The sequence below is a fragment of the Sturnira hondurensis genome, unplaced genomic scaffold (assembly GCF_014824575.4).
Source record: "Sturnira hondurensis isolate 20B ecotype Veracruz unplaced genomic scaffold, ASM1482457v3 Scaffold0006496, whole genome shotgun sequence".
NCBI classification, from domain to species: Eukaryota; Metazoa; Chordata; class Mammalia; order Chiroptera; family Phyllostomidae; genus Sturnira; species Sturnira hondurensis.
The window spans coordinates 25,128,054-25,150,398 of NW_028079127.1; the positions used below are offsets into that span (position 1 = coordinate 25,128,054).

Consider the following 22,345-nt stretch of genomic DNA (forward strand, 5'->3'; position numbering starts at 1 on the left):
GCACCAGGCCTGAATTTGGAATCCCCAAGCTCATCTGTGCTGGAACTCTGACCCAGGAGCTAGTAGTCTTCTTAAGTTTGGGTGAGGGGGAACCGAACCCACTGGAGTTATGCAAGCATGAAGCAGAGCAGAATCAGAATGCAAAATTTCCCAAGACAGGGGACTAGTCCCTTTCACAAAGCACCTGGGAGGAAAACGCTGAGCCCCAGCACAAAGATTCTGCAGAAGAAAAGCCTCCAAAGCGAGACTGGAGTTCTCAGGTGCCCCGGACCCATCGCAACCAGGCCGTTCCTGCGCAGACGCAGTCGCGCCTAGTTCCGCTCTCACCACGCATGCTCCACCAGGGAAAAGGCGCTCTGGGTCCTGGCGGTGGCGGTTGCTGCAGCTGAGGCGGAGGCGGAGGCGGAGGCGGAGGAAGTACCAGCTTTGCACTTCACCCCGGTAGCAGCTTCGTGGCGGCGGGGATAGCTTCCTCCCAGCGCCCCACGGACTTTGGTGCTACCCGCACGTCTGTCCAGCCGGATCATGGGGTTGCCTAGGGGGCCGGAGAGCCAGGATGTCCCAGAGGTAAGGAACCCCTCTTCCTGACCCGGCAGGCTCCTGAGAGAGGGCTGAGCAAGCCAGGTGGCGGGCACAGAGGGCTCCGACTTCATTTGGGACCATCCGCCCCCTTCCTCAGGTGTGTGGAGAGGACGGGTCCGCTGGGCCTGAGGAAGTCCCCCTGCATGGGCAGGGGCTAATTTGATCAGTTCCGGGTCTGCTAGGGCTGAGGTGGCCTTCCCAGCCCAATAACTGCTCCAGCGCAGCCCTAGGTGCCGCGGAATCCACGGTCCCAGCTCTCTCTTGCTCCGGCCGGAGGGCCGGTGTTGTTGCACTAGGAGTCACGAGACTTGCTCTGGGCTCGGGTTGTGCAACGGGCAGTGACCTCGCGCCGGCCGCTGCCTCACTGGACCCGCGGGGTTCTGGCGGCCAGCCCCACCCTCCTTGGTGCCTAGAGGGAACTCCCCACTACAGTAATCCCTGTGCTGGGACCCGGCGGCGTTAGGACGCCTGGGGGCTGTGCCCAGCTGAATCAGCTTGCCGCGGTGTCCCAGAGGGACGCAGCACCGGGCAGAAACGTTGCTGCTTATCCGAAGGATAACTGGTGCCTTTCCTTCCAGGGGTGTTTATTACTAAGCACTCTCTTGGTCCTAAGGGACGGGATAATCACTTGTTTCCGGTTTTCCCCGTTGGCTGGAAATAAAGGAAGGGAAAGTGCATTTCCTTCTGGATGCAAGCATCACTTAACTAGGTGGTTTACAGCTGCCTTCTCTTGTAGTGGATCCACTCGAAAGCTAATCTAGTTTTTTACATTCTTGAAAAAAAAAAATGGAATCCACGCTGCATCTCTATCCCTGCCTAAGGTTCTGAAGCAGGTCTTTGGCAGGGGATTGATTTCTGGGCATGATGAGTGGTCCCTTTCCTCTTAGCTGTCTGGCCAGTCTTGCTTCTCTGGCCTCGTCCTCCTCAGTTCTTTCATCTCACAAGTACCCGCTAATTGAGAGAACATTGTTCTGTGCATAAAAGCTGGGATGTAGTGATGGAAGGATAGATTTACCTGTCAGTCAGTGTGTATTCTGTCCCAAGAATGTAAGTACATTTTGTTATCTTAGGAATCCTAACAAGTGTGGTCAGAACCTTTGTATTAGGTAAAACCTTACACAAAAGATACTTTGATGATGCCAGGAATTGTGAATACTGGGGATCTGTACTGTGATATTTTATTTGACATTTCTTTTTGCCATTTCTTTATTCTAGGCCTTTATGAAGTTTTTTCCCCAGTCTTTTGCTGTAGACTCCTGTCTCCCTGGTTCTACTTTAAATACATTGGGTTCAATGTCCCACTACCAAAGGAGATCTTTCTAAAATAACAAGCAGCCTGCTTCTGTGCGTCCTATGTTTAACCCTTCTCTTACTGCTAGGAGGCTAGGTCTTACTTGTCACTTTTCCAAGAGCTTAGAACAGTTCTTGCCAGTCAGGAGGCAGACAGGTGACTATATAATCAAGTTATAGCATTTAGTTAAAAAACCAATATGTATAGTCTGTGTCATTAAGCTGTTACTAGTCCTGTTAACTTCAGTTTTTTAAACCCTTTATGGTATGCATGTGGAGGATAGAAAGATAGCTCAGGACTTGGCCCTACTCTCCAGCTTACATGAATATATAGTACAATGCAATTGAAAATTTAGTGTGCCTGGTTTAGGAGCTCTGTCATTTATCTTCACCAGAATTTTGTTTTTTTAACAACTGTATGTATTACCCAGCCTGCTGCTTTTTATGACTTTAAGGAGACATTCTTTCATGCTCTTTCCCATTTTGTTTCAGTGTTAATCTGTGAAACGAATTTGGGGTCTTACTAGCATTATCCATTCAGTCAGTGTCTTGTGCCCAAAATTATTTCACAGGTTATGTTGCCATGGTATACTTCTCCATTCTGGGGGTGAATGGTAGAGAAGAATGCATCTTCCATGGGGTGCTCCATAGGTAGAAGTTGAGGCAGGGGTGATCATCCCATGATAAGCTGTACTCTTCTTACAGGTGTTTTTATGATAAATGATGATTAAACAAATGCAAGCTTTCTGTTTTATATTCCACGAGTTTTAAGAAAATACTTGTACATCCCATTTTTCTTTTCTACTCTAACTTTATGAACCATAACTGCTCCATGCTTTCTCTTCCGTTTGAATTTCTCCACTTACAGCTGTTTTTCACCCATCGTGTGTCTTTTGCCAAGGAAGAGAAGGTGTGAATAATTAATATTACATTATTTTTGCATATCCAGTAGTAATTAGTGAATGGTAAGCTTTAAAATTTTGATAGGCTGGGCCAAGGTCATTTGAGAGTTAAGTTAAATGAGTAAGTGGTACATGGTTGTCATCTCTACCCCTCCACCCCTGCCGTTGGATTCACAATCACTTTAATTCCTTGTTCAACTATATATTCATCTCTATGCTCCCTCTCCTGGCAGTTTGTCCTTCAGAGTAAACATGAATTCCCACTATCAGTGTCATTACTATGAAAACATTTTGCTAATACAGGACTGGGGCAGGTCACGCACTTTATGTAATGACTGATCATGTCGTTCTATAACAAGTGTGTCTTTGAAGCCTAATGCTGTTTCAGAACAGACGGGTGAACATGGGTGAATAATGTATGGGTCCATTCCTGAATCAGCTAACATAATAGTCTATTTGGAACAACAGGCATGCCATTCAAAGGAGGTTGTTACTTAATTGTGTGAATGACATGGATTATAAATAAAATAGAAATGCAGAGAAATGACCATTTTAGGCTCTATTTGTAGGGTTTGACTTCAAATGGGAGCTAGAATTCGAAGGTAATTTCTGCATGATCAGGGAATGTTAGGAGGAGACTGGTGTGAACACTGGTTGTCTGTGTTGGCCATAGCCGTGTCTGGATTGTTTTGGGGGGAGGTGAAGGATGAAGCTGAAAAGATAGGTTGCAACTGAAGATCTGGATGCCAAACTAAGACATTTGGAGTTTATCTTACAGATGGTGTCTGTAAGTGATGTAGTAATGATGAAGGCCAGGGGATGAGCTAAAAATATAATGATGTAAAAGCTGTGATTCAGAAACAAATGAGCAAATCAAATTGACAAAGAAGAAAGATTGAGAGGCAGTTGCAATAGTCCTGGCATGAAGTGTAAATAAAAGGGAAGGGAGGATTAATGTGAAGTGCATAATAAAGGAAGATTTTAAAGTCATTGTTGAGTAAGGGAGTAGTCAGAAGTGGGTCCAAGGATTTGAATCAGGATACTTTGGTGGTGGTTTATATAGAAAAATGGGTTGTTGTTTTTTTTAGTTTTCTGCAGCGATGCAAGAGAGGAAAGGCACAGCTCATGAATGTGAATGGAAACAAAAGTACTAAAAATTCAGATATATTTGACTTGTAAAGAAACACCTGCAAGTAACGGTAGAATATTAATTAAAATCGTTAAATCAAATCTGTATTACATAAATTTATTATTTTACATTATATTTTATTGATTATGCTATTACAGTTGTCCTGAATTTTTTCTGCCTTTACCTCCCTCCACCCAGAACACCCCACTCTCTCAGGCAATTCTCCCATCATTGTTCATGTCCATGGGTTTCATATAAGTTCTTTGGCTACTCTATTTCCTATACTGTACTTTACATGCCCATGGCTATTCTGTAAATACCTATTTTTGCTTCTTTAAAAAAATTTAAGTACTTTTTATTGATTATGCTATTACAATTTTCCCAATTTTACCCCCTTTATACCCCTATACCCCCTCCAGCATTCCTCTCCCCCTCCACCACCACCTGCGCTTAATTCATGTCCATGGGTTGTATATATAAATTCTTTGAGTCCTCTGCTTTCTATACCATTTTTTATCTTTCCCTGTCTATTTTGTGCCTACTAATTATGCTTCTTCTTCCCTGTACCATTTTCTGCTTATTCCTCCCTTCCCCCTCCCCACTGAACTCCCTCTGTGTGATGTACATTTCTCTGATTCTGTTCCTGTTCTGGCTGTTCGCTTAGTTTTCATCATTTTTCTTTTCTTTTAGTTTCATTTTTTTTATTGTTATGAGCTTGTTGTCATTTTATTCATATTTTTTATCTTTTTTCTTAGATAGAAAAGATAGACTTTTTTCTTAGCCCTTTTAATGTTTCATGTAGTAAGGGCTTGGTGATGATGAACTTCTTTAACTTGACTTTTTTGGGGAAGCACTTTCTATGCCTTTCCATTCTAAATGAAAGCTTTGCTGGATAGAGTAATTTTGGATGTAGGTCTTTGCCTTTCATGGCTTCAGATATTTCTTTCCAGCCCCTTCTTGCCTGTAAGGTTTCTTTTGAGAAATCAGCTAATAGCCTTATGAGAACTCCTTTGTAGGTAACTGTCTCCTTATCTCTTGCCGCTCTTAGGATTTTCTCTGTGTCTTTAATCTTGGGCAACTTAATGATGATGTGCCTTGGTGTGTTCCTACTTGGGTCCAGTTTCTTTGGGACTCTTTAGGCTTCTCGGACTTCCTGGAAGTCTATTTCCTTCACTAGATTGGGGAAGTTTTCCTTCATTATTTGTTCAAATAAGTTTTCAATTTTTTCCTGTTGCTCTTCTCCTTCTGGCACCCCTATAATTTAGATATTGGAACATTTCAGGTTGTCCCAGAGAGTCCTCAGCCTCTCTTAATTTTTCTGGACTCTTGTTTTTTCATTCTGTTCTGGTTAGATGTTTATTTCTTCCTTTTGTTCCCAATCGTTGCTTTGAATCCTGGTTTCCTTCTTGTCACTGTTGGTTCCCTGAATATTTTGCTTTATTTCATTTTGGGTGTCTTTTATTTTTCAACCAAGCTCAGTCAGTTCTCTGAGCATTTTGATTACCAGGGCTTTAAATTCCCCATCATTTAGGTTGGCAATGTCCTCATCACTTAGTTCTGAGGTTTTGCTGTTATTCATTTGGGCCATATTTCTTTGTCCTAGCGCACTGGTGTGGTTGTTCTGGTTGAATTTTTCTTTAACTCCTTGGTTGTCACAGTTCCATGCAGTTTGATTTTCTGGTGCTTCTGGTTGTTTATTGATTTTAGATTGGTTGTTATCTTCCTTTTGGTTGTGAGAGGAAGCGAAGGGTTTCTACCTACACCTCCATCTTGGCCAGGACTCCCCCCTATTTTTACTTCTTAATCCCTTCACCTCTTCACCCATTCTCCCCTACCCCTCTCCCACCTGCAACCATCAAAATGTTCTCCATATCCATGATTTTGTCTCTGTTCTTCTTGTTTGCTTAGTTTGTTTTTTAGATTCAGTTGTTGATAGAGATGTATTTATTGCCATTTTATTGTTTATAGTTTTGATCTTTTTCTTCAATAAGTCCCTTTAACATTTCATATAATAAGGGTTTGGAGATGATGAACAACTTTAGTATTTTCTTGTCTGGGAAGCTCCTATCTTCTCTTTGATTATAAATTATAGCTTTGCTGGGCGCAACAATCTTGGCTGTAGGTCCCTGCTTTTCATGACCTTGAGTATCTTTAACCTTTGGCATTTTAATTAGTTTGGCATTTAATTAGTCCCATCTAGTTTGGGACTCTGTGCTTCCTGGACTTGCATGTCTATTTCCTTCACCAAGTTAGGGAAGTTTTGTTTCACTATTTTTTTTCAAATAAATTTCTAATTTCTTGCTCTTTTTCTTCTCCTTCTGGCACCCATATACCCATATGATATGAATGTTGGACCTCTTGAAGTTGTCCCAGGGGCTGCTTATACTATCCTCATTTTCAAAAATTCTTTTTTCTTTTTATTTTTCTGGTTTGTTTTTGCTTTCTTATATTTCAAATCATTGATTTGATTCTCAGCTTCATCCATTCTACTGTTGTTTCCCTGTAAATTGTTCTTTATTTCAATTAGTGTATCCTTACACTTTGGGAAGTCCACATTTATTATTTTTAAGGCAGTTCTATTATATGCCAATAAGGCCCTTTGATATCTCTGGGTTGAAAGCCTTCTTTATATTTGTGTTAAAGATCAGAAAGAGTAGTGTAGAGAGGCATACGAATGTGAATTAATTTTTCTTGCACCTTTTAAAAATAATTTGGACCAAAATGAGTATGAAGTTAAAAATGAAAAATAAAAAACACCTTGTTCCTGTCTGTAAGGAATTTATAAACTAGTTGAGAGCCTGTCAAGCAAACTATGTGTTAGAGAACCGGGAGATAATGTGCCTTAATCTCCCTTTCTCTGGATTTCTCTAGCACCTGGTGAATAGGCTGTGCTGCCCGTGTCTTCTCCCCTGACCAATGATGATTAATAGCTTGTTGAGGACTAGGGACTTTCTTCTGTGAAACTGGCAGTACTGTGTCCCTATGTTCCTTTATGACTACAGTGATACAGCCACCGTCACTTGCCAATATTGGGCATTGGGAGATAACTCCTGGTGTTCCTTTATTCAAGGTAGCATTTACCAGTCTTTTAAATTTTGTTTTAGGTAGAAACAAGAGAAGATGAAGAACAAAATGTCAAATTGACTGAAATTCTGGAGCTCTTGGTTGCAGCTGGGTATTTCAGGGCAAGAATTAAAGGCTTGTCACCTTTTGATAAGGTAAGAGGAAATGTTCCTAAACCATTACGCTTTTTTGGGGGGGCGGGATCAGGATGGCATAGTTAATTAACCGTGGAAGGGAAAAAAGATTGTGGTTTTACTTTCTCCATGTTCATGTTTTCCTTTCTCCCTAATTCAGGGTCATTATGGAAATGTTCAAATTTCTTATTAAAAGAAAATAATATATCAATAGATACATTTTGAATTCCTTTTGTATGCACGAAGCTTTGGGAAATGCAAATGAGCCATTGAAATTACTCATTTTGAGGAACTTAAATTTGGGGTGGAAAGATAAAACTTATGTAAAATAAAATAATCTGAGTTAATGAGCTATCCCAAGTCAGTGTGCTCACAGTCAGTTACCAGATTTTCATTGAATGAATGGTAAATGCCTCATTTGGAGGAGGGAGAAGTCACTGTGGGGTGAAGTTTAATTCAGCAGAACCTGAAACAGTTATTATTCACTAGGCTTAGTAATAGGTGTTGAGGGCACAGAGATAAGACAGATACTCTATAGTCAAAGCGTCCGACCTCTAAAGCATAGGGAAGAGAGACAGAAAAAGCAACATGCATAGAATAAATAGCATGATGCAGTAAATACTACTGCAGTGAACTATACACAGAAATGAAGCATGCTGGTCAGACAGGGCAGGCGAGAAAGCTTCCTGGTGGAAGAAATTGCCGAGTGCTCCAGTGGGCCACAGCCTTGGCTCCCTATAACAGAATCACTGTGGATTGTTTTAGAATACAGATGTCTAGGCCTCACCATTGAAATTCTGGTCAACTAGATCTGGACTGGGACCTGGAATGCTTATGTTATCAGGCATCTCACAGTTCACAGCACAGCTAGAAGTAAGATGCACTATTTTTGTTTTTTGTTTTTATATCAAACTGTGTTCAAAAAGGATTTTGTTTCAAAATGGATTTTTAGTCTTAGTGTCATTTGCATCTCAGAGAAAACCTGTGAAAAAAAGTAGAGCAGGGATTCACATCCCCTTTTGGTAGGTGAAAAAAAAAGATGTATGGAAATTAAGTAATGATCCACAAAATCTCAGTTTTGCTATTAATGTGTCTGGTCCATAAAACACATGGAATATGGTACTTGCCTGAAACTGGGTGGTTAAGGCTTCTCTCACCTGAGCATTAATGTCTGTCTTGTTCAGTATAAAGAAAGTCAAGTGTGATATGTCCATGGAGGGATAAAAATCAGTTTCTTAGTCACATTAGCCACATTTCGGGGGCTCAGTAACTACATGTGGCTAGCAGCTGCCCTATTGGACAGTGAAGATACAGAACTTTTCCATCACTGCAGAAAGTTTTATTCAACAGTGCTATTTTAGATGAATTGTAGTTGATAGAGTCAGAACATATATACCCTCTCTAACAATAGAAAATTGTGTACATTCATTGAGACTGTAAAAAAATATTTATATTTTAAGTACTTTTCATTTCTTTCCCTCTCTCCAAGCTAGAAAGAGAAAACATATTTTCTTTGTCTTGCAGGTGGTAGGAGGAATGACGTGGTGCATTACCACCTGCAACTTTGACGTAGATGTTGATTTGCTCTTTCAAGAAAACTCTACAATAGGTCAAAAAATGTGAGTTGTTAGGGTCTGCCTAAAGGGGAAAAAAGAGTAACTTTTGAGTGTCTACTATGTGCCAGAGGTTGTGCTAGACATTTTTACATATTTTATTTTAATTTTCACTATAACAGGTATTTCACAGTTTTATAGATTACAAATCTGAGACTGAAAGAAGCCATGGTCACACAAGTAGCATATAAGAGTTATTTTATTGTTTAGGCTCTTTCTAACACTTTTTTAAAAAACTTTTTCCCAGTTTTTTTTTGAGATGTAATTGATATATAATGTCATATTAGTTTAAGGTGTACAACATAATGATTTGATTTGATATATATATATGATTACCACAGTAAGTTTAGTAAATGTCTATCCTCTTACATAGGTATGCATTTTTTTCCTTATGATGAGAACTTTTAACATCTATTCTCTTAGCAACTTTCAGATATATAATGTAGTATTGATAAAAATAGTCAGCATGCTATACATTAAATCCCCAGAACTTTTTTATCTAATAATGGAACTTTGTACCTTTTGACCACCTTTGCACATTTTGCCCACCCTCACCTCTGCCAACCACCAATCTGTTCTCTGTTTCTATGAATTTGGTTAAGTGAGGCCATGCATATTATTTGTCCTTCTCTGTCTGACTTATTTCATTTAGCACAGTTTCCTCAAGGTCTATCCATGTTGTTGCAAATAGCAAGATATCCTTCTTTTTTATAGATTAATAATATTCCATGGTATATATACTACATTTTCTTTCTTCATTCATCTGTTGATGAACACTTAAGTTGTTCCCATGTCTTGGCCACTGTAAATAATGCAGTGAATGTGGGAATGCAGGTAACTCTTTAACTTTTTTTTTTTAATATTTATCTTTAGAGAGGAAGGGAAAGAGAGAAGGAGAGAAATATCAATGTATGGTTGCCTCTCATGAGTCCCTTCCTGGGAACTGGCCTGCAACCCAGGCATGTGCCCCTGAGTGGGAATCGAACCGCGATCGTGTGGTTCGCAGGCCTGCGCTCAATCCACTGAGCTACACCAGCCAGGGCTGCAGGTAACTCTTTAAGATAGTGTTTTTGGTTTCTTCTAATGTATACCCAAAAGTGGAATTTCTGGATTATATGGTAGATCTACTTTGAATTTTTCGAGGAACTTCCATAGTCGTTTCCACTGTAGCTAGACCAATTTACAGTCCCTCCAACAGTACACAAGAAAAGAAAAAGGGTTTCTTTTCTCTGATGCTTGACACCCATTCAAACAGGCGTGAGGTGATAGCTCATTGTGGTTTTGATTTACTGTACATTTCCCTGATGAGTGGTGCTGTTCAACAACTCAAATACTTTTTCTTGATGAAAGTTTCTATAGACTGCTTAGTGTATCTCTTTCTAATGGCAGCTAATTTCAATGGAAGTTGAATGGGGTGAGAAAAAGAGAATCTTTTCTTCCCTGTTGCCTCTGTTGCCTCTGAAAGACAAGGCTTTGCTTTGGAGGAGGTACGGGCTCCTTGCTAGAGATCTCACCTGAGGGCCCCCTGTCTGGTCTTCCATAGCTCACTAGGACTTGGTGATTTCATTAGACCTTTTGGCATCCCCAGTGCCAGCCCATTGTGTATCTGTGTGAACTTAGGCAAGCCTCAGCTCCCTTATCTGTGAGAAGATGGATTTGTGACCTCAGATCTGAATGATTTTATGACTTACTTTTTTTTTTGAAGACTTATTCTCCCCTAGGGAAAAACAACACTTCCCAATGGATTAAAGATGGTTTACAAATATGCATACGAACCAGTAATAGCTGAAAGTTGAGGCAAAGATAAATGGAAGAGAAAGGGGAAAACAGTGGAGACAAAAGGCAGGGTTGGAGATAAGGCTAACACATTTGCAATAGGCCTCAAAATGCCTTGTTTTCCTAAGAGTGGGCTGCAGATTTAGCCCTGAGCTTCTGGCAGACAAGAAAAAAACACAATAAATAACCCAGTTCACAGTTTCTATATAGTAAAAGAAAAAATCAGTCCCTCAGAATCACCAAAATTCTTAGTACTAAGACCATCTCTCCAGGTACCTGTTGTTTAACACAGTGACACTGTTCTCATCGGTGCCCAGGCCGTGGAGAATGGGGCCCTGCACCCGGAACACCTGCTGCTGTGGGGCTGTGGCCTCATACCCTGCCAGAGCAGCACTGCAGCAAAGTCCTGCACTGGGAGGCAGGGCAGTGGAGTCCAGGTGCCTGGCTTTGCTCTCTGCTGCTCAGGCTAAATCAAGAGGTAGCTTTTTATTCCTGTCTTTTTGTTTGTTTTTATTATGTTAAATCCATGAAGTTAAAAAAAATTCAGATACTACCAAAGGGAACAAAATATACAGCTGTCTCCCTCACCCTCCCCATTCTATACACCAGTTTAATTTCCTGGAAAGAATCATCTTCAACTATTTAGGTTTTAGATTGTTCAGAGTGGTGACTTCTGCATCTCCCAACTATGTATACACTTTCTTTCATTTGTACTTAATGAGAAGAGGAAATTAGCTCCCCTATACTGCTCAGTACATCTATCTTCCATCTTCCAGTCTTTTATCACCTGCTCTTCTGTGTATGATCACTTGTATAATTTTAATCTACTTAACCTTCTATATCTTGGCTTATAAACATAAGATAGTCTCTCCTGGCTCCTATGTACATAAGGTAAACATTTTAGTATCTTTGTTTTTTCTTTTACCTTTCAGCCTCCATCTACCATTATAACATTACTTTTGTAATCTTTGGGGCATAATATTTAGAGTCTCTTCAATAATAGGAATTAAATTGTCCATGCTTTATATACAGATAAATTCTAAAAGTAAATCTATATTACAGTAAGAACTAAGACTTGTGATGGGAGCAGAGAAGAGGAAATGTTATCTTTTGGACCTAATGATATTGTTTAAAGTAGAATATTTAAAATATCATAATCAAAAGGAATCTCTTCACTTATTCATTGACTCAGCAAATATTGAGCTCCTACTATGTGTCAGGCATGTTCTGGGTACTTTTGATATATTAACGATTTCATGACAGATTGGACCTCAGGGTATGAGTTAAGAGGGAAGTCAAGGATTATTCTGAAGTATTTGGCTGGAGCAAGGTGGCCTGTATGAGTCACTGAAAATCAGGCACATCATATGTATTTTCAGTCGCAGTTGAGAAGCCACAGATGCAGAGGGCTAACTAGTTATATTTAAATTTTCAACTCTGTGGGGTCGGTGCCCCAAACCCCTATGTGGTTCAAGGGTCAACTGTAAATCGCTTTATAGCTTTTTTTTTTAGTTTCTGATTGCCTTTTTTTCTTGTTAACAAAGAAGCACATATCTTTACCTGTAGGAAAGATCAGCCCACTTCTTAGTCTATATACATACTATCAACTATCATGAATTCACTGTCTTCTTGAGGACATTCTTTTTTTTTTTAATTTGTTTTTTTTATTTTTTAATATATTTTATTGATTATACCATTACAGTTGTTCTATTCCCCCCCTTCATTCCCCTCCACCCTCACCCTCCCTCCCCCACCATTCTCCCCCCCTTAGTTTATAACCACGTGTCTCAAGTTCTTTGGATTCTATATTTCCCCCACTATTCTCGCCCTCCCCCCCTATCTATTTTCTACCTACCATCTATGCTACTTTCTGTGCCTTCTCCCCCCTTCTCCTCCTCCCACCCCCCTGTTTCTAACCCTCCATGTATTCTTCATTTCTATGGTTTTGAGGACATTCTTGATTGAAGCCTCTTTCTGTTAGAGTTTGAGCTGATTGCTTTTTTTTTTTTACATTTGTAGCACCATGCCATACTAGGATTTCTTTCCATTGCATGTTTTTCTGGTCTAGTCTTACCATTTCTTATGTTCTACGTATCTTCTCTATAACTTCTTTTGGTATTTTACAGTGGTCCTTAGTTCTTTTTCACCTTGTTGTTCTTGTGGGTTATGATACATTTCTATCAGTGATAGTGCTGTTAATAGATATTGGAGTATAGTGTTTTTTTTACAGGTTCTCAATTTTTTATCCACATTTCTGAACTCTAAAACACACTGAAAATGTTTTTTTTTTTCTTTTTAAGTGTGGGTTCAAAACTCATGGAAGCAAAATATAACCTGAACTAACTTAAAGCTATTTGTTGTCTTTACTGATCCCATTTATGTGAATATTCATAAGTTTTGCTGTATAAATATTACTTGATTTTAGGGTGCTGCTCTAGATTTTACTGGGGTCCTACATAATGTATAGTATATGCATGCCTCTTAGGTGCACAAAAGTACAAACATCTGAAAAAGTCTGAATTTTAAAACACATGGCCCCAAAGAGTTTGGTTAAGGGATTAAAGATGTGTTATGTTCTCTGGTACGTACTTGATGTGTAGCCTTTAAGTTCATAGCTATGGACGGTAATTGTGGGCAAAGCTGGGGACAGGGATTTGTGTGACTTAAAGTTATCTGTCATGCTCCTAGCACTTCTTTGGAAATTGGGTCTTTATTATCTGTAGGAGAATTGACATAGCCACAGTGCACTGAATTATACAAAAGTCTTCTTTGTTTGGTTTTGGAATATGTTTTTTATTTGGGAGTTGCTCCTTACAAAATTTCTGGTTAGGTGCAATTTAGCCTAATACTACCTGTTTACAGTGCCTCACCATATCCCAGCTGATGTGATGGGTGGCCAGGTAGCACTGTCTGAGGAGTGCACTCGTCTGCTGAGGGCATGATTATCTTTCAGGCTCTTTTCTGCATGCCAACTGGGGCCTTATTCTCCTTGATCCTTCTTTCTTGAGGGTTCCATGAGTTTCTGTCCTCCATCCCAGCCTGTCCTAAAGCCCTATTACTACTTATGCTCAGAGATTCATTGATGAGATTTTAGGCTTATAACTGAATTCATTTTAACAACATTAGTAGGCATCTATGTGTAGAGCATCTGTGGGCATGCTTTATATTACTTAACCTTTGCAACAACCTTTGAATAGGCAGGACAGGGGTTATCTTCATTTTATGGTAGGAGTATTTGACCAGAGCCGTCTGTGTGACTTGGCCAGAAATCCCAGGGTAGGTAATGGAACTGGAATTTAGATCCAGGTTTAATTCACCCTCTTTTAAACTGTTTGCAGTGGAGGAGGAAACAGTGCACTGAACACTCTTAAAAACTAAAGAATCAAACTAATCACACATAGTGACATGTGGGCATCATAAAATCTTAGACTAGGAAACCTGCCTGGTGACCTCTGCAGTTGTCATTTTCCCTTAGTTTTAGAAAGTCAGAGGATTCACCCTGAGCTCCAGGGAGAAGCCAGATGGCACTGGTGGGTTTCTCTAAGAAATCCTTGCTTTTGTCCCCTGGAAGTGTTAGTGCCTCAGGTGCTTCATATGCTGCCAGCAAGGAGGTGGGTTTAAGAGGGTTGTAAACCCTGAGCTGACCTGCAGCATCCTCCCTCAGGGCCTTAATGAACTGAGTGAACAGGCTGTCTTTAAAGACTGGCTGAGGAGAACCTTGTCTAAAGGTGGAGGGTTGTGATGGTTGTTGGGGGTTCCAGCTTCTTTTTTAAGCTACTGAATGATTATAGGCAGTCATTACCCTATGCAAAACCATAGACCTATAGCCACTAGAGGGAGCTTTCCTCCTACTGAACTAAAATACAGCGGAGAAGAAAGGTGTTCCCCCTCTACCGTAGATAGTTAAGACCTGCCTGGAGCAAGGATACAGGCTTGAATTTTGGGGAGCAGGGCCAATTAATCACCCACTTCTTCCCCTCAGAAGTTTCAAGGCATAGGAGTCTGGTAAAGATGAAAATAAAAAATAAAATTCATCAGAGAGAAAGAGCACACCTTAGATATTGCCAAATGGATTTGCTAGTACAACCCTATCAAACATTCCAATTTGAGCCCCAGGAAGAGCTGGACAACCACAGGCTTCCCTACTGAGGCAGGGCACACATCTCATGGCAGAAAAGATGCATGGACAGGCTACTCAGAGAGGAGGGACTGCAAGAATGGCTGAGAGCCACCTGACAATTTTCTTTCATATCTTGGACCTTTTGGATAAATCGCGCATCCTACATGCTTCCCTTCTGAGAAGTAGATATTCCTATCTTATGTGAACTTGTATAGTAGGATATCAGTCTTCCCCTCTCCAAGTTTTTTATTCTTAACTTATTAGACTGGACATCGATACTACAGGTGAGTGGAGCTGGGGGTGTGGCTGTTTCCCTCAGCAGTTTTAACCTTGGTCCCACCTTGTATAGCTAGCTACTTTCTGTATATAAATGTTTTCGTAATGTGTTCTCCAGGGACCATTCCCTGGGTAGCCATTTAGCTTTTGTCCCTAGATTACTTAGTTCCTACCAAGACTGACAAGATGAAACCTACTAAGAGAACATAGATAAAATAATTTCTCTTATCCAGACTTGAGTTAGCTGTTGGTTTTAAGGGTGTGTCTCCTGGGAAGGATTATGGAACTGCAGAAAGATGAAGAGGTACAAGATTTCTTTGAACAAGGATTACTTCTGGTAGACCCAAAACTTAATGAATTTGAAGCATCTAATAAGACCTAGTAACCTCATTCACCAGGGCCTTCATTTATTAACAAATTCCCCTCCACTTATAAACAAGGCCATGGTATTTGCTGTAACTGGGTAAGATTTTTTTTTTTAAATAAGGGTCTTATATGAGGATATAGTCTAAACTATCTCTGTAGGCTGAGCCAGAAGCTCCCCTTGTAACTTTAACATTCCTGATGTGTGTGCCATGGCTTTGGGGTTTAGCAGAACCACTAAATAATTTTTATTCACTTGAGTTGGATTCAATTCAGATATGAGAAGACCGTTGGAGATCAAATATCAGCTGATTAGAGGCAGAGGCTTAAATCTGCGGTGAAATGGACTTGTAACCAAGTCCCTCTATCACTTCTGCCGTAAAACTGACCCACCTAGGCCCAGGTTGAGCTGAAAAACTTCTCCAGCAGCAGAGAGGGGCTTACTTCCAGAGACAGAAGAATGCTTTGGGACCTCAGGGAGCCTGATTCCTCCCTTTCTACCCCCAGCCATCTAGGAGGAGGACTGAAGTAAGGTATTGGAGAGAAGTCATTCCTCCCTAATGCAAAGCAGAAAATTTCTCTCTGGAAAAAAAGAAGGAGGGTACATGGTTCCCCAAAATCTAGTATTGATTTTAGCAGATCAAAATTTAAGACTTTTTTTTATTTTGAAAATACTTTGTACCAGAGTAAAAAACTACAATTTTTTCTTGAGCTTGAGGCCTCATATTTTGTCTTAATATTCTGGGCACCTGGCACAAATCTGTAATTATTTTTTGCCTGACTGATATTTGCAACAGTTTTTAAAAGTGTAACCTAGCGGTTTATGGAAAAAGGAGGTTAGTAAGAGAAATGTAAAGGAATGTGGCGCACTCATAACTTTTTATTTTACCATGTAAAGATGTTAAAAAACAATACCTACTACCTCAAACATCACCCTAATTTCATAAATAAAAAATATATAAAAAAGTAAGAAGCACACAATCTTAGAATAAAGGATGAAGACAGTTTTGTGGCCTTACATGCATGTACAAACACATCTCAATTGTGCTTTTCTTTTCTAATTTTCCAGTCAGAGAAATTTGGTGATGGTCTGGCATTGAAAAGTGCTAGGTTTTTCTGTGATGCTGCCAGGACTTGAGAGATGTCTTACAGGCCACTTAGTGTGTTCTCACTCTTTGCTTGTTTTTTCCAAATAGAGCTCTATCAGAAAAAATTGTCTCAGTTCTTCCAAGGATGAAGTGTCCACACCAACTGGAGCCTCACCAGATCCAGGGGATGGATTTTATTCACATATTTCCTGTTGTTCAGGTGAGACCCTCTATGTGGTTTCTTGTCCTCTGAACATCAGATTCCTGTAACACTCTTGACTCGCGAGCTCTCCGGCCTAGATTCTGAATCTCATGGGTGTGGCGTGGATTTGGTGGCAGCAGAACGTGATGATGTTTCCTGACGTCTTCCTCAGAAGGTGGCTAGTGCTCCACCTTCCCTAGTTTCACACCTTCACCTGATCTTTGAATGTCCCCATTAGTTGCTCTTCATTGTCTTTTTAGTAAAGCTAGGACTCTACAGCCTGCATGGTCACCTCTGACCTATCCAGACTCATGCCTTGCTTTTCTTTGTTCTTTCTGTTTTAATCCCTCTGATTCAGATTGTCTCATGGCTATTATGCTTCCTCCTGTCACAGGGCCTTTCCAAAAAGGCTCTTTCCTTTTCTTCTTAACTGCCTAATTCATATTTATTCTTCAGGCCTCAGTTCCACCAATCCTTCTCAAGAAAGCTTCCCCTGACCCTTTAATCTAGAACAGGTTCTTTTGCTATATCCAGTCACATAGCCGCATTCCCTTTCTCCACAGGCATGTTCCATACTGTCATTTTTACCATATATATTCAAGTTTGTGGTTATTTATCTGTCTCCATCAGACTGTAAGCCTCATGACAGCAAGTGCCATGGCTGTCTCGCTCACTGTTGTGTCTCTAGCACCCCATGGACTGACTGGCACTTCGTGGTCATTTAGTTCTTATTTGATGGCTAAATGCCTGGTGGGAGACTTATCTCCACCTCAGCTTTTCCCAAAGATTCTGTGATTAAGTGGCTCCTGATATTCTCTGCAGTTCTGTTGTGCCTCTCCTCTAGGCACCCTGAAAAGACGAGAAGCAAAGAGACTTGACTTTGTTGTTTGCATTGTGAACAGTAGTTTGCATATACCGGATTTTTCTGACTGTAAGATGCACCCAGGTTTTAGAGGAGGAAATAGGAAAAAAATTTTGAAGCAAAAAATGTGGTAAAATATTTAATAACATAAATAACATAGGCCGCCACCCCTCCCCCCACAGCGAGCCAGGTAAGCTACATTCAGGCTATAATTCGCACCCCCATTTTCCTCCCAAATTGGGAGGTGTGTGTCTTATAGTCTGAAAAATACGGTAATCCTAATAGAGACTTTGAAGAATCTATCTATAAGCCTCATCTGAACATCTCAGAAAAGTGAGACTCAGAGAGGGTGATTGATCTGTTTAAAGGCAGAGTAGAAGAGCAAATGTTCCAGTCTAAACTCTCCATCTGCAAACCTTGTACTTTCCCACTCCACTATTCATGCAGCCACCTACAAGAAAGCTGCACAGCCCTTGCTAGAAAAGTCTTAACTCTGTGTCAGGATTATATAGTATAGGTACATGGACTCTGGAGACTTAAATTCTCACCTGTGAGATAGAGGCATTATAGGACCTACCTGATAGGATGAAAATTAAGTTACTATGTGTAAAGCACGAAGCTGAAGCGCTGGCGTATTTAGTAAGTGCTTTATAGGTGTTATATAGTTGTCTTGTTGTTATTACTCTTCTGGGAATCCTTCCTACTTTAGACTTTAAGTCAGATACCATGAATTTGTAAATTTGAGGTTAAGACTTTTACTCACAATTTGATTTGTATCTGTGAGACTTTCTGTCTCTGTGATTCAGGGAAATGGTACCTAATCCTCTTTGTGAAAACAGGAAGTAGGGACCCTCTGTTGATTTTTACTGAAACCTCCAACACCATCACTCTGCGAAGTTGTTGCCTTTTCCCCCTGAAAGCCTGGATCTCTAGTGATTAGGCCTTATTCCACTGTATCCCAGAACTTGGAGGGCAAAAAAATCTAGTCCAGGCATGAGAGGGGGATGAAAAGGAAATGATCTTTTATAGTTAGTGTGGGCATTTTGCGTGTCTGTGAAATGAACGGTTCTGTTTTGAGAGTAGAATGCTGGAGGGCTTTCTGTCTAGATGTGAGAGCCTTAGCTAGTGGTTACCAGATTTTAATTTCATGGACCTGTAAAATTTAAAAGCAAAAATGGAGGTTGACTGATAATTGCACCTGTATTTTTCCAGGCAAGGATGTTTTTTCTTGCTTTTACCATCATTTACTAAAAGAAATGCCATTTAGCCTAAATCTCAGAATAAAGGACAGGTCTTCAAATTTAATACCTTTAGCATTATGAAAACTCACCACATGTCTGTAGTCTTTTCCTGTTTTGCTGGAGACCAATTTAGAGAGTAGTCATGGGCCATAGATTTGGAAACTTTGAACTCGCTGTTTGTGTGACTCTAGAGGCTCGATACCCATGTTCACTGTGTTTAGCGAAGCTGTGGTTACACTCTGAATGCCAGCTAAGAGAGAAACAATCCAGCTTGCAACCACTGTTAGTTCTAGGTCATATCTTTTTCTCCCATGCCAGACATGTGAGTCCCGTGTGGGCAGGAATTTTTTCCGAATGCTTGGCAGCTGTGGCAGAGCTTGGTCATCCAAGGTGTTCCCTCCATAGCCCTTCACACTGGGATCTCCAAAACAGGGTGATCAATTCCCTAAGGGAATCCTATGACTCAACAGGCTTTACTTTCCTTTTCTGATCACACTCTCCAGGATCCAGACAAATAATTATTCAGTGTAGATCTGATTAACAGAAGAAAATCTGAATAGGAAACAAGCATGGAAGGCCAGAAACTAGATCTCCCCATCTGAAGGAAAGCAGAGCAAAATTGAGTTGAGCAAGTCAGCTGCCTTTGTTGTCCTGGGCTGTGCTGTTGCATGAGGGTGCAAGTAAGGTGCTAGAGTAATTCTGAATGCTTTCTGGACCTGCCCTGCTTCTGGATTTTAGTGCCCAAGGTCATTGTTTGAAACTGGGGTATAGTGGGGTGATGGAAATAAATGGAAGATATTAACAACAAAAGAGTATTTCTCATATAGTTACTTGCATCCACCCCTTCTTGGACAACTTCCTAAATGTGACCTTTACTTGGGCTGGCCCCCTCCACACACAAACATTCTTTCCAGCCCTGTGGGAACACTATGTTGTATGCCATGTGTCTACTTTCCTAGGTGGTTAAATTTTGCCAAGTGTGGCTGTGCTGTCAGGGAAACACAACTACTGTCTAAAAACTGCTTTTGAAATGTAATAGCTCTCTTTGGAGAGAGAACGACAACCCTGACAGAAGGGATCCCCTTCTGTAATGTTCTTCAGTAGTAAAGGGAATGAATGAAGAGCCAGGGTGGAGAACGGAGGCTCTTTTTTGCTCTTTGCATTCTTCCACCCTTTATGGAGTGTGGGTGTGTGCATGTGTGTGGTTTAACTAACTGGAGTTGTAAATAGGGAAAAATCAATAGCAGTTACTTCTGCATATCAGCCCAATAGAACTGGGAAACGTGGTGCATATGGGTGAAACCCATATGTCCAGTCTTCTGGTGTGGAAGACCCACCCCTTCAGTTGTGACTTGCAGCTTTATGGCTTGCTAGTCAGTGGGCAAATTATGTAGCCTGTCTGAGCTTCAGGTTCTGTAAAACACAGCAAGCACCAACTACTTCATAACTTGGATTAAGAGAGAAAATGTGAGTACGAAACTAACCCAAAGCAAGGGCTTTTGAGAATACCCTATTCTCAACTCTGACTCTTTGGGGGATTTTTAAAAAATCTGTCAAATTAGTGAGTACACTAGGTGTTCTCTGGTTCTTCCCTGTTCTCTGCTCCATGGTGCAAATAGCATAGGAGAGAGATATATTAAGGTCTGCCTAGAACCAGATAGTTGTGGGAAATAACTCTGTTTCTGTTACACTTCAGGCACTTATAAAACATTCTAGTACTTGTGATTTTGTTACAGAACAACAGCCCCCCCCCCCACCCAAGGACGGTATACTAATACTTTCCTGACCACCTACTGGGCCCATCTGTCTGCTGCCAGAGGAAAGACATCAGTGCCAGAGATTTGTGAAAAGGAAAGGAAAGTTTATTTAAAGCTATACAGACTTAAAGTAGTGACCTGATGTTTCCATAAAAATATCAAAGTCTTTTAAGATAAACACAGATGCCCACAATGCTTCCTTCTTCCCCTGCCCAAATTCAGGGTACCGCATCTCAGGAAAAGAAGCACATACCCATCAGCTGGCACTGTCAGCTGTGCTGCCGTCCAGGCAGGATCTCTAATTCATCCAAAGCCATGTGGCACCTTCTCACAGTCCACTGTCAAGAGTTCTTTGTACCCATTTTTCCAGGCAAAGTCTCTTCTTTCCTCCACCAGAGCTGCAGAGAGGGTAGGGTCGCCGCTCTGGCAAAGCCAAGTAGCGATTCTCCGCTAAAGCCACATGGTGATTCTACCTCCAGCTGTGGGGGTCCCCACTCTGTCCAAAAGCACGTGGCTCTCTCTCTGCCATGTGGTTTCCTCTTCTCACATGGCTGTGGGGGTCCCCACTCTGGCAAAGCTTCGTGGTACTCCTCCAATGGCTACCGTGTCTCGGTTTTTAATCCCTGAGCCAGACCTCCTTTGCAGCCCCATTTCCGACTCCTCCTACAATCGTCTACACTTGTCAGCATTCCTGTATTATTCCAAGTTTACTGAGCTGCAAATGTGAGTCTGGGCAGGTGTGGCCCCCTGGTGTGGAGCCAGTCATCTCCAAGTTCGCATACAGTCGCTGTAACTCAGGGGACCTGCCCCCCAGTATGTCTTGGTTGGAAGTCATGTCTTGGGTGGAAATCAGTTCCATCCCCCTGGCTCAGAGCATGGCCACAGCCATTTAACATATCTGTGCAGCCAGTTAAATGTTATAGATATGTTAAATAACCATGCCAGAGGTTAGCTGGAAACCGTTGCTATGAAAAACAGCTCTCGATGGCCCTGCTCCGTTTGTCCCTTCCCCCAACTTACATCTGTGCGGGGTGGGTAAGGGGTGAGGACATCTTACATGTCTTTCTAATATTTCCTGGACACCTTGAGTTCTGGACCCCATTCCAAATTTCTTTTGGGGGGCCCTCCTCTTGGCTGCGCCCTGTTACAATTTCATTTGCTCCCACAGCAGCTCTGTGAGGTGAAGAGAACTGGTAGCCTCGCCTCCGCTTTACACAGAGAGGGGCCCTGAGTCCCAAGGATCTACGGTGAGGCTTTAAAGCTTTTGCACGTCTATCAGCTCTAGGTCTCACTGGATCATAGCATCTCAGATGTCCAGTTGGTGGCTTTGCCTGTAGGACGATACACGTTGACAGATTCTTATCACTTGTTCCATTCAAATAGAACAAGTGATTTGTTTAGCAAGTTGTGCCATTTCTAAGTTGGCCTTCATCATGGTGGTATTTCATCTGTACTCACAGTCCTAACTTTTCCTCCCCAGTGGCTGGTGAAGCGAGCTATAGAAACAAAAGAAGAAATGGGTGACTACATTCGCTCCTACTCTATATCCCAGTTCCAAAAAACCTACAGTCTCCCCGAGGTGAGTTTTCTTCTTTTCTCTCCTTGTCCAGCTGAAACCGTGACTGCACACTGAGAGACTCCCTGGGAAGGAGCTCAGTAAGCTTGGGCTCTCCCACGTGCCCACCCCCTGCCATCTGTGATTCTGCTGGGTCAGCATTGAAATGGGGCCTCTTGGGCTATTGGGGCTGCCTCTTTCTATGAGCACTGAGTGTAAAGCCTTACAGTTTTGTCCTTTTGTCTCAGTGTTGGTTGTTGGCCCAGAACTTTTTTAAATTAAAAGAACCCTAGTATATTTTTGTAGAGTTACATAAAGCTTTTCCACAGACCATCTGCCTAGGACATTCCTGTATTAACAGTTTAATAATAATCCCAACAACAATAGCTGGT

General features: G+C 41.3%; 1 protein-coding gene across 2 annotated transcripts in view; it reads left to right on the forward strand.

The window, feature by feature from the left end:
* The first annotated feature begins 326 nt into the window (after nt 1-326).
* CCDC93 (CCC complex scaffolding subunit CCDC93) overlaps nt 327-22,345 on the forward strand; it is a 107,259-nt gene continuing 85,240 nt past the window's right edge. The window contains exons 1-5 of one of the 2 annotated variants that reach the window (XM_037049905.1): nt 327-567; nt 7,008-7,121; nt 8,625-8,719; nt 16,445-16,556; nt 21,879-21,977. In XM_037049905.1, coding sequence (XP_036905800.1) covers nt 526-567; nt 7,008-7,121; nt 8,625-8,719; nt 16,445-16,556; nt 21,879-21,977 — 462 coding nt within the window. In that variant the 5' untranslated portion in view covers nt 327-525. The remainder of the gene's footprint in view (nt 568-7,007; nt 7,122-8,624; nt 8,720-16,444; nt 16,557-21,878; nt 21,978-22,345) is intronic. The other variant, XM_037049904.1, reaches the window with a different exon arrangement.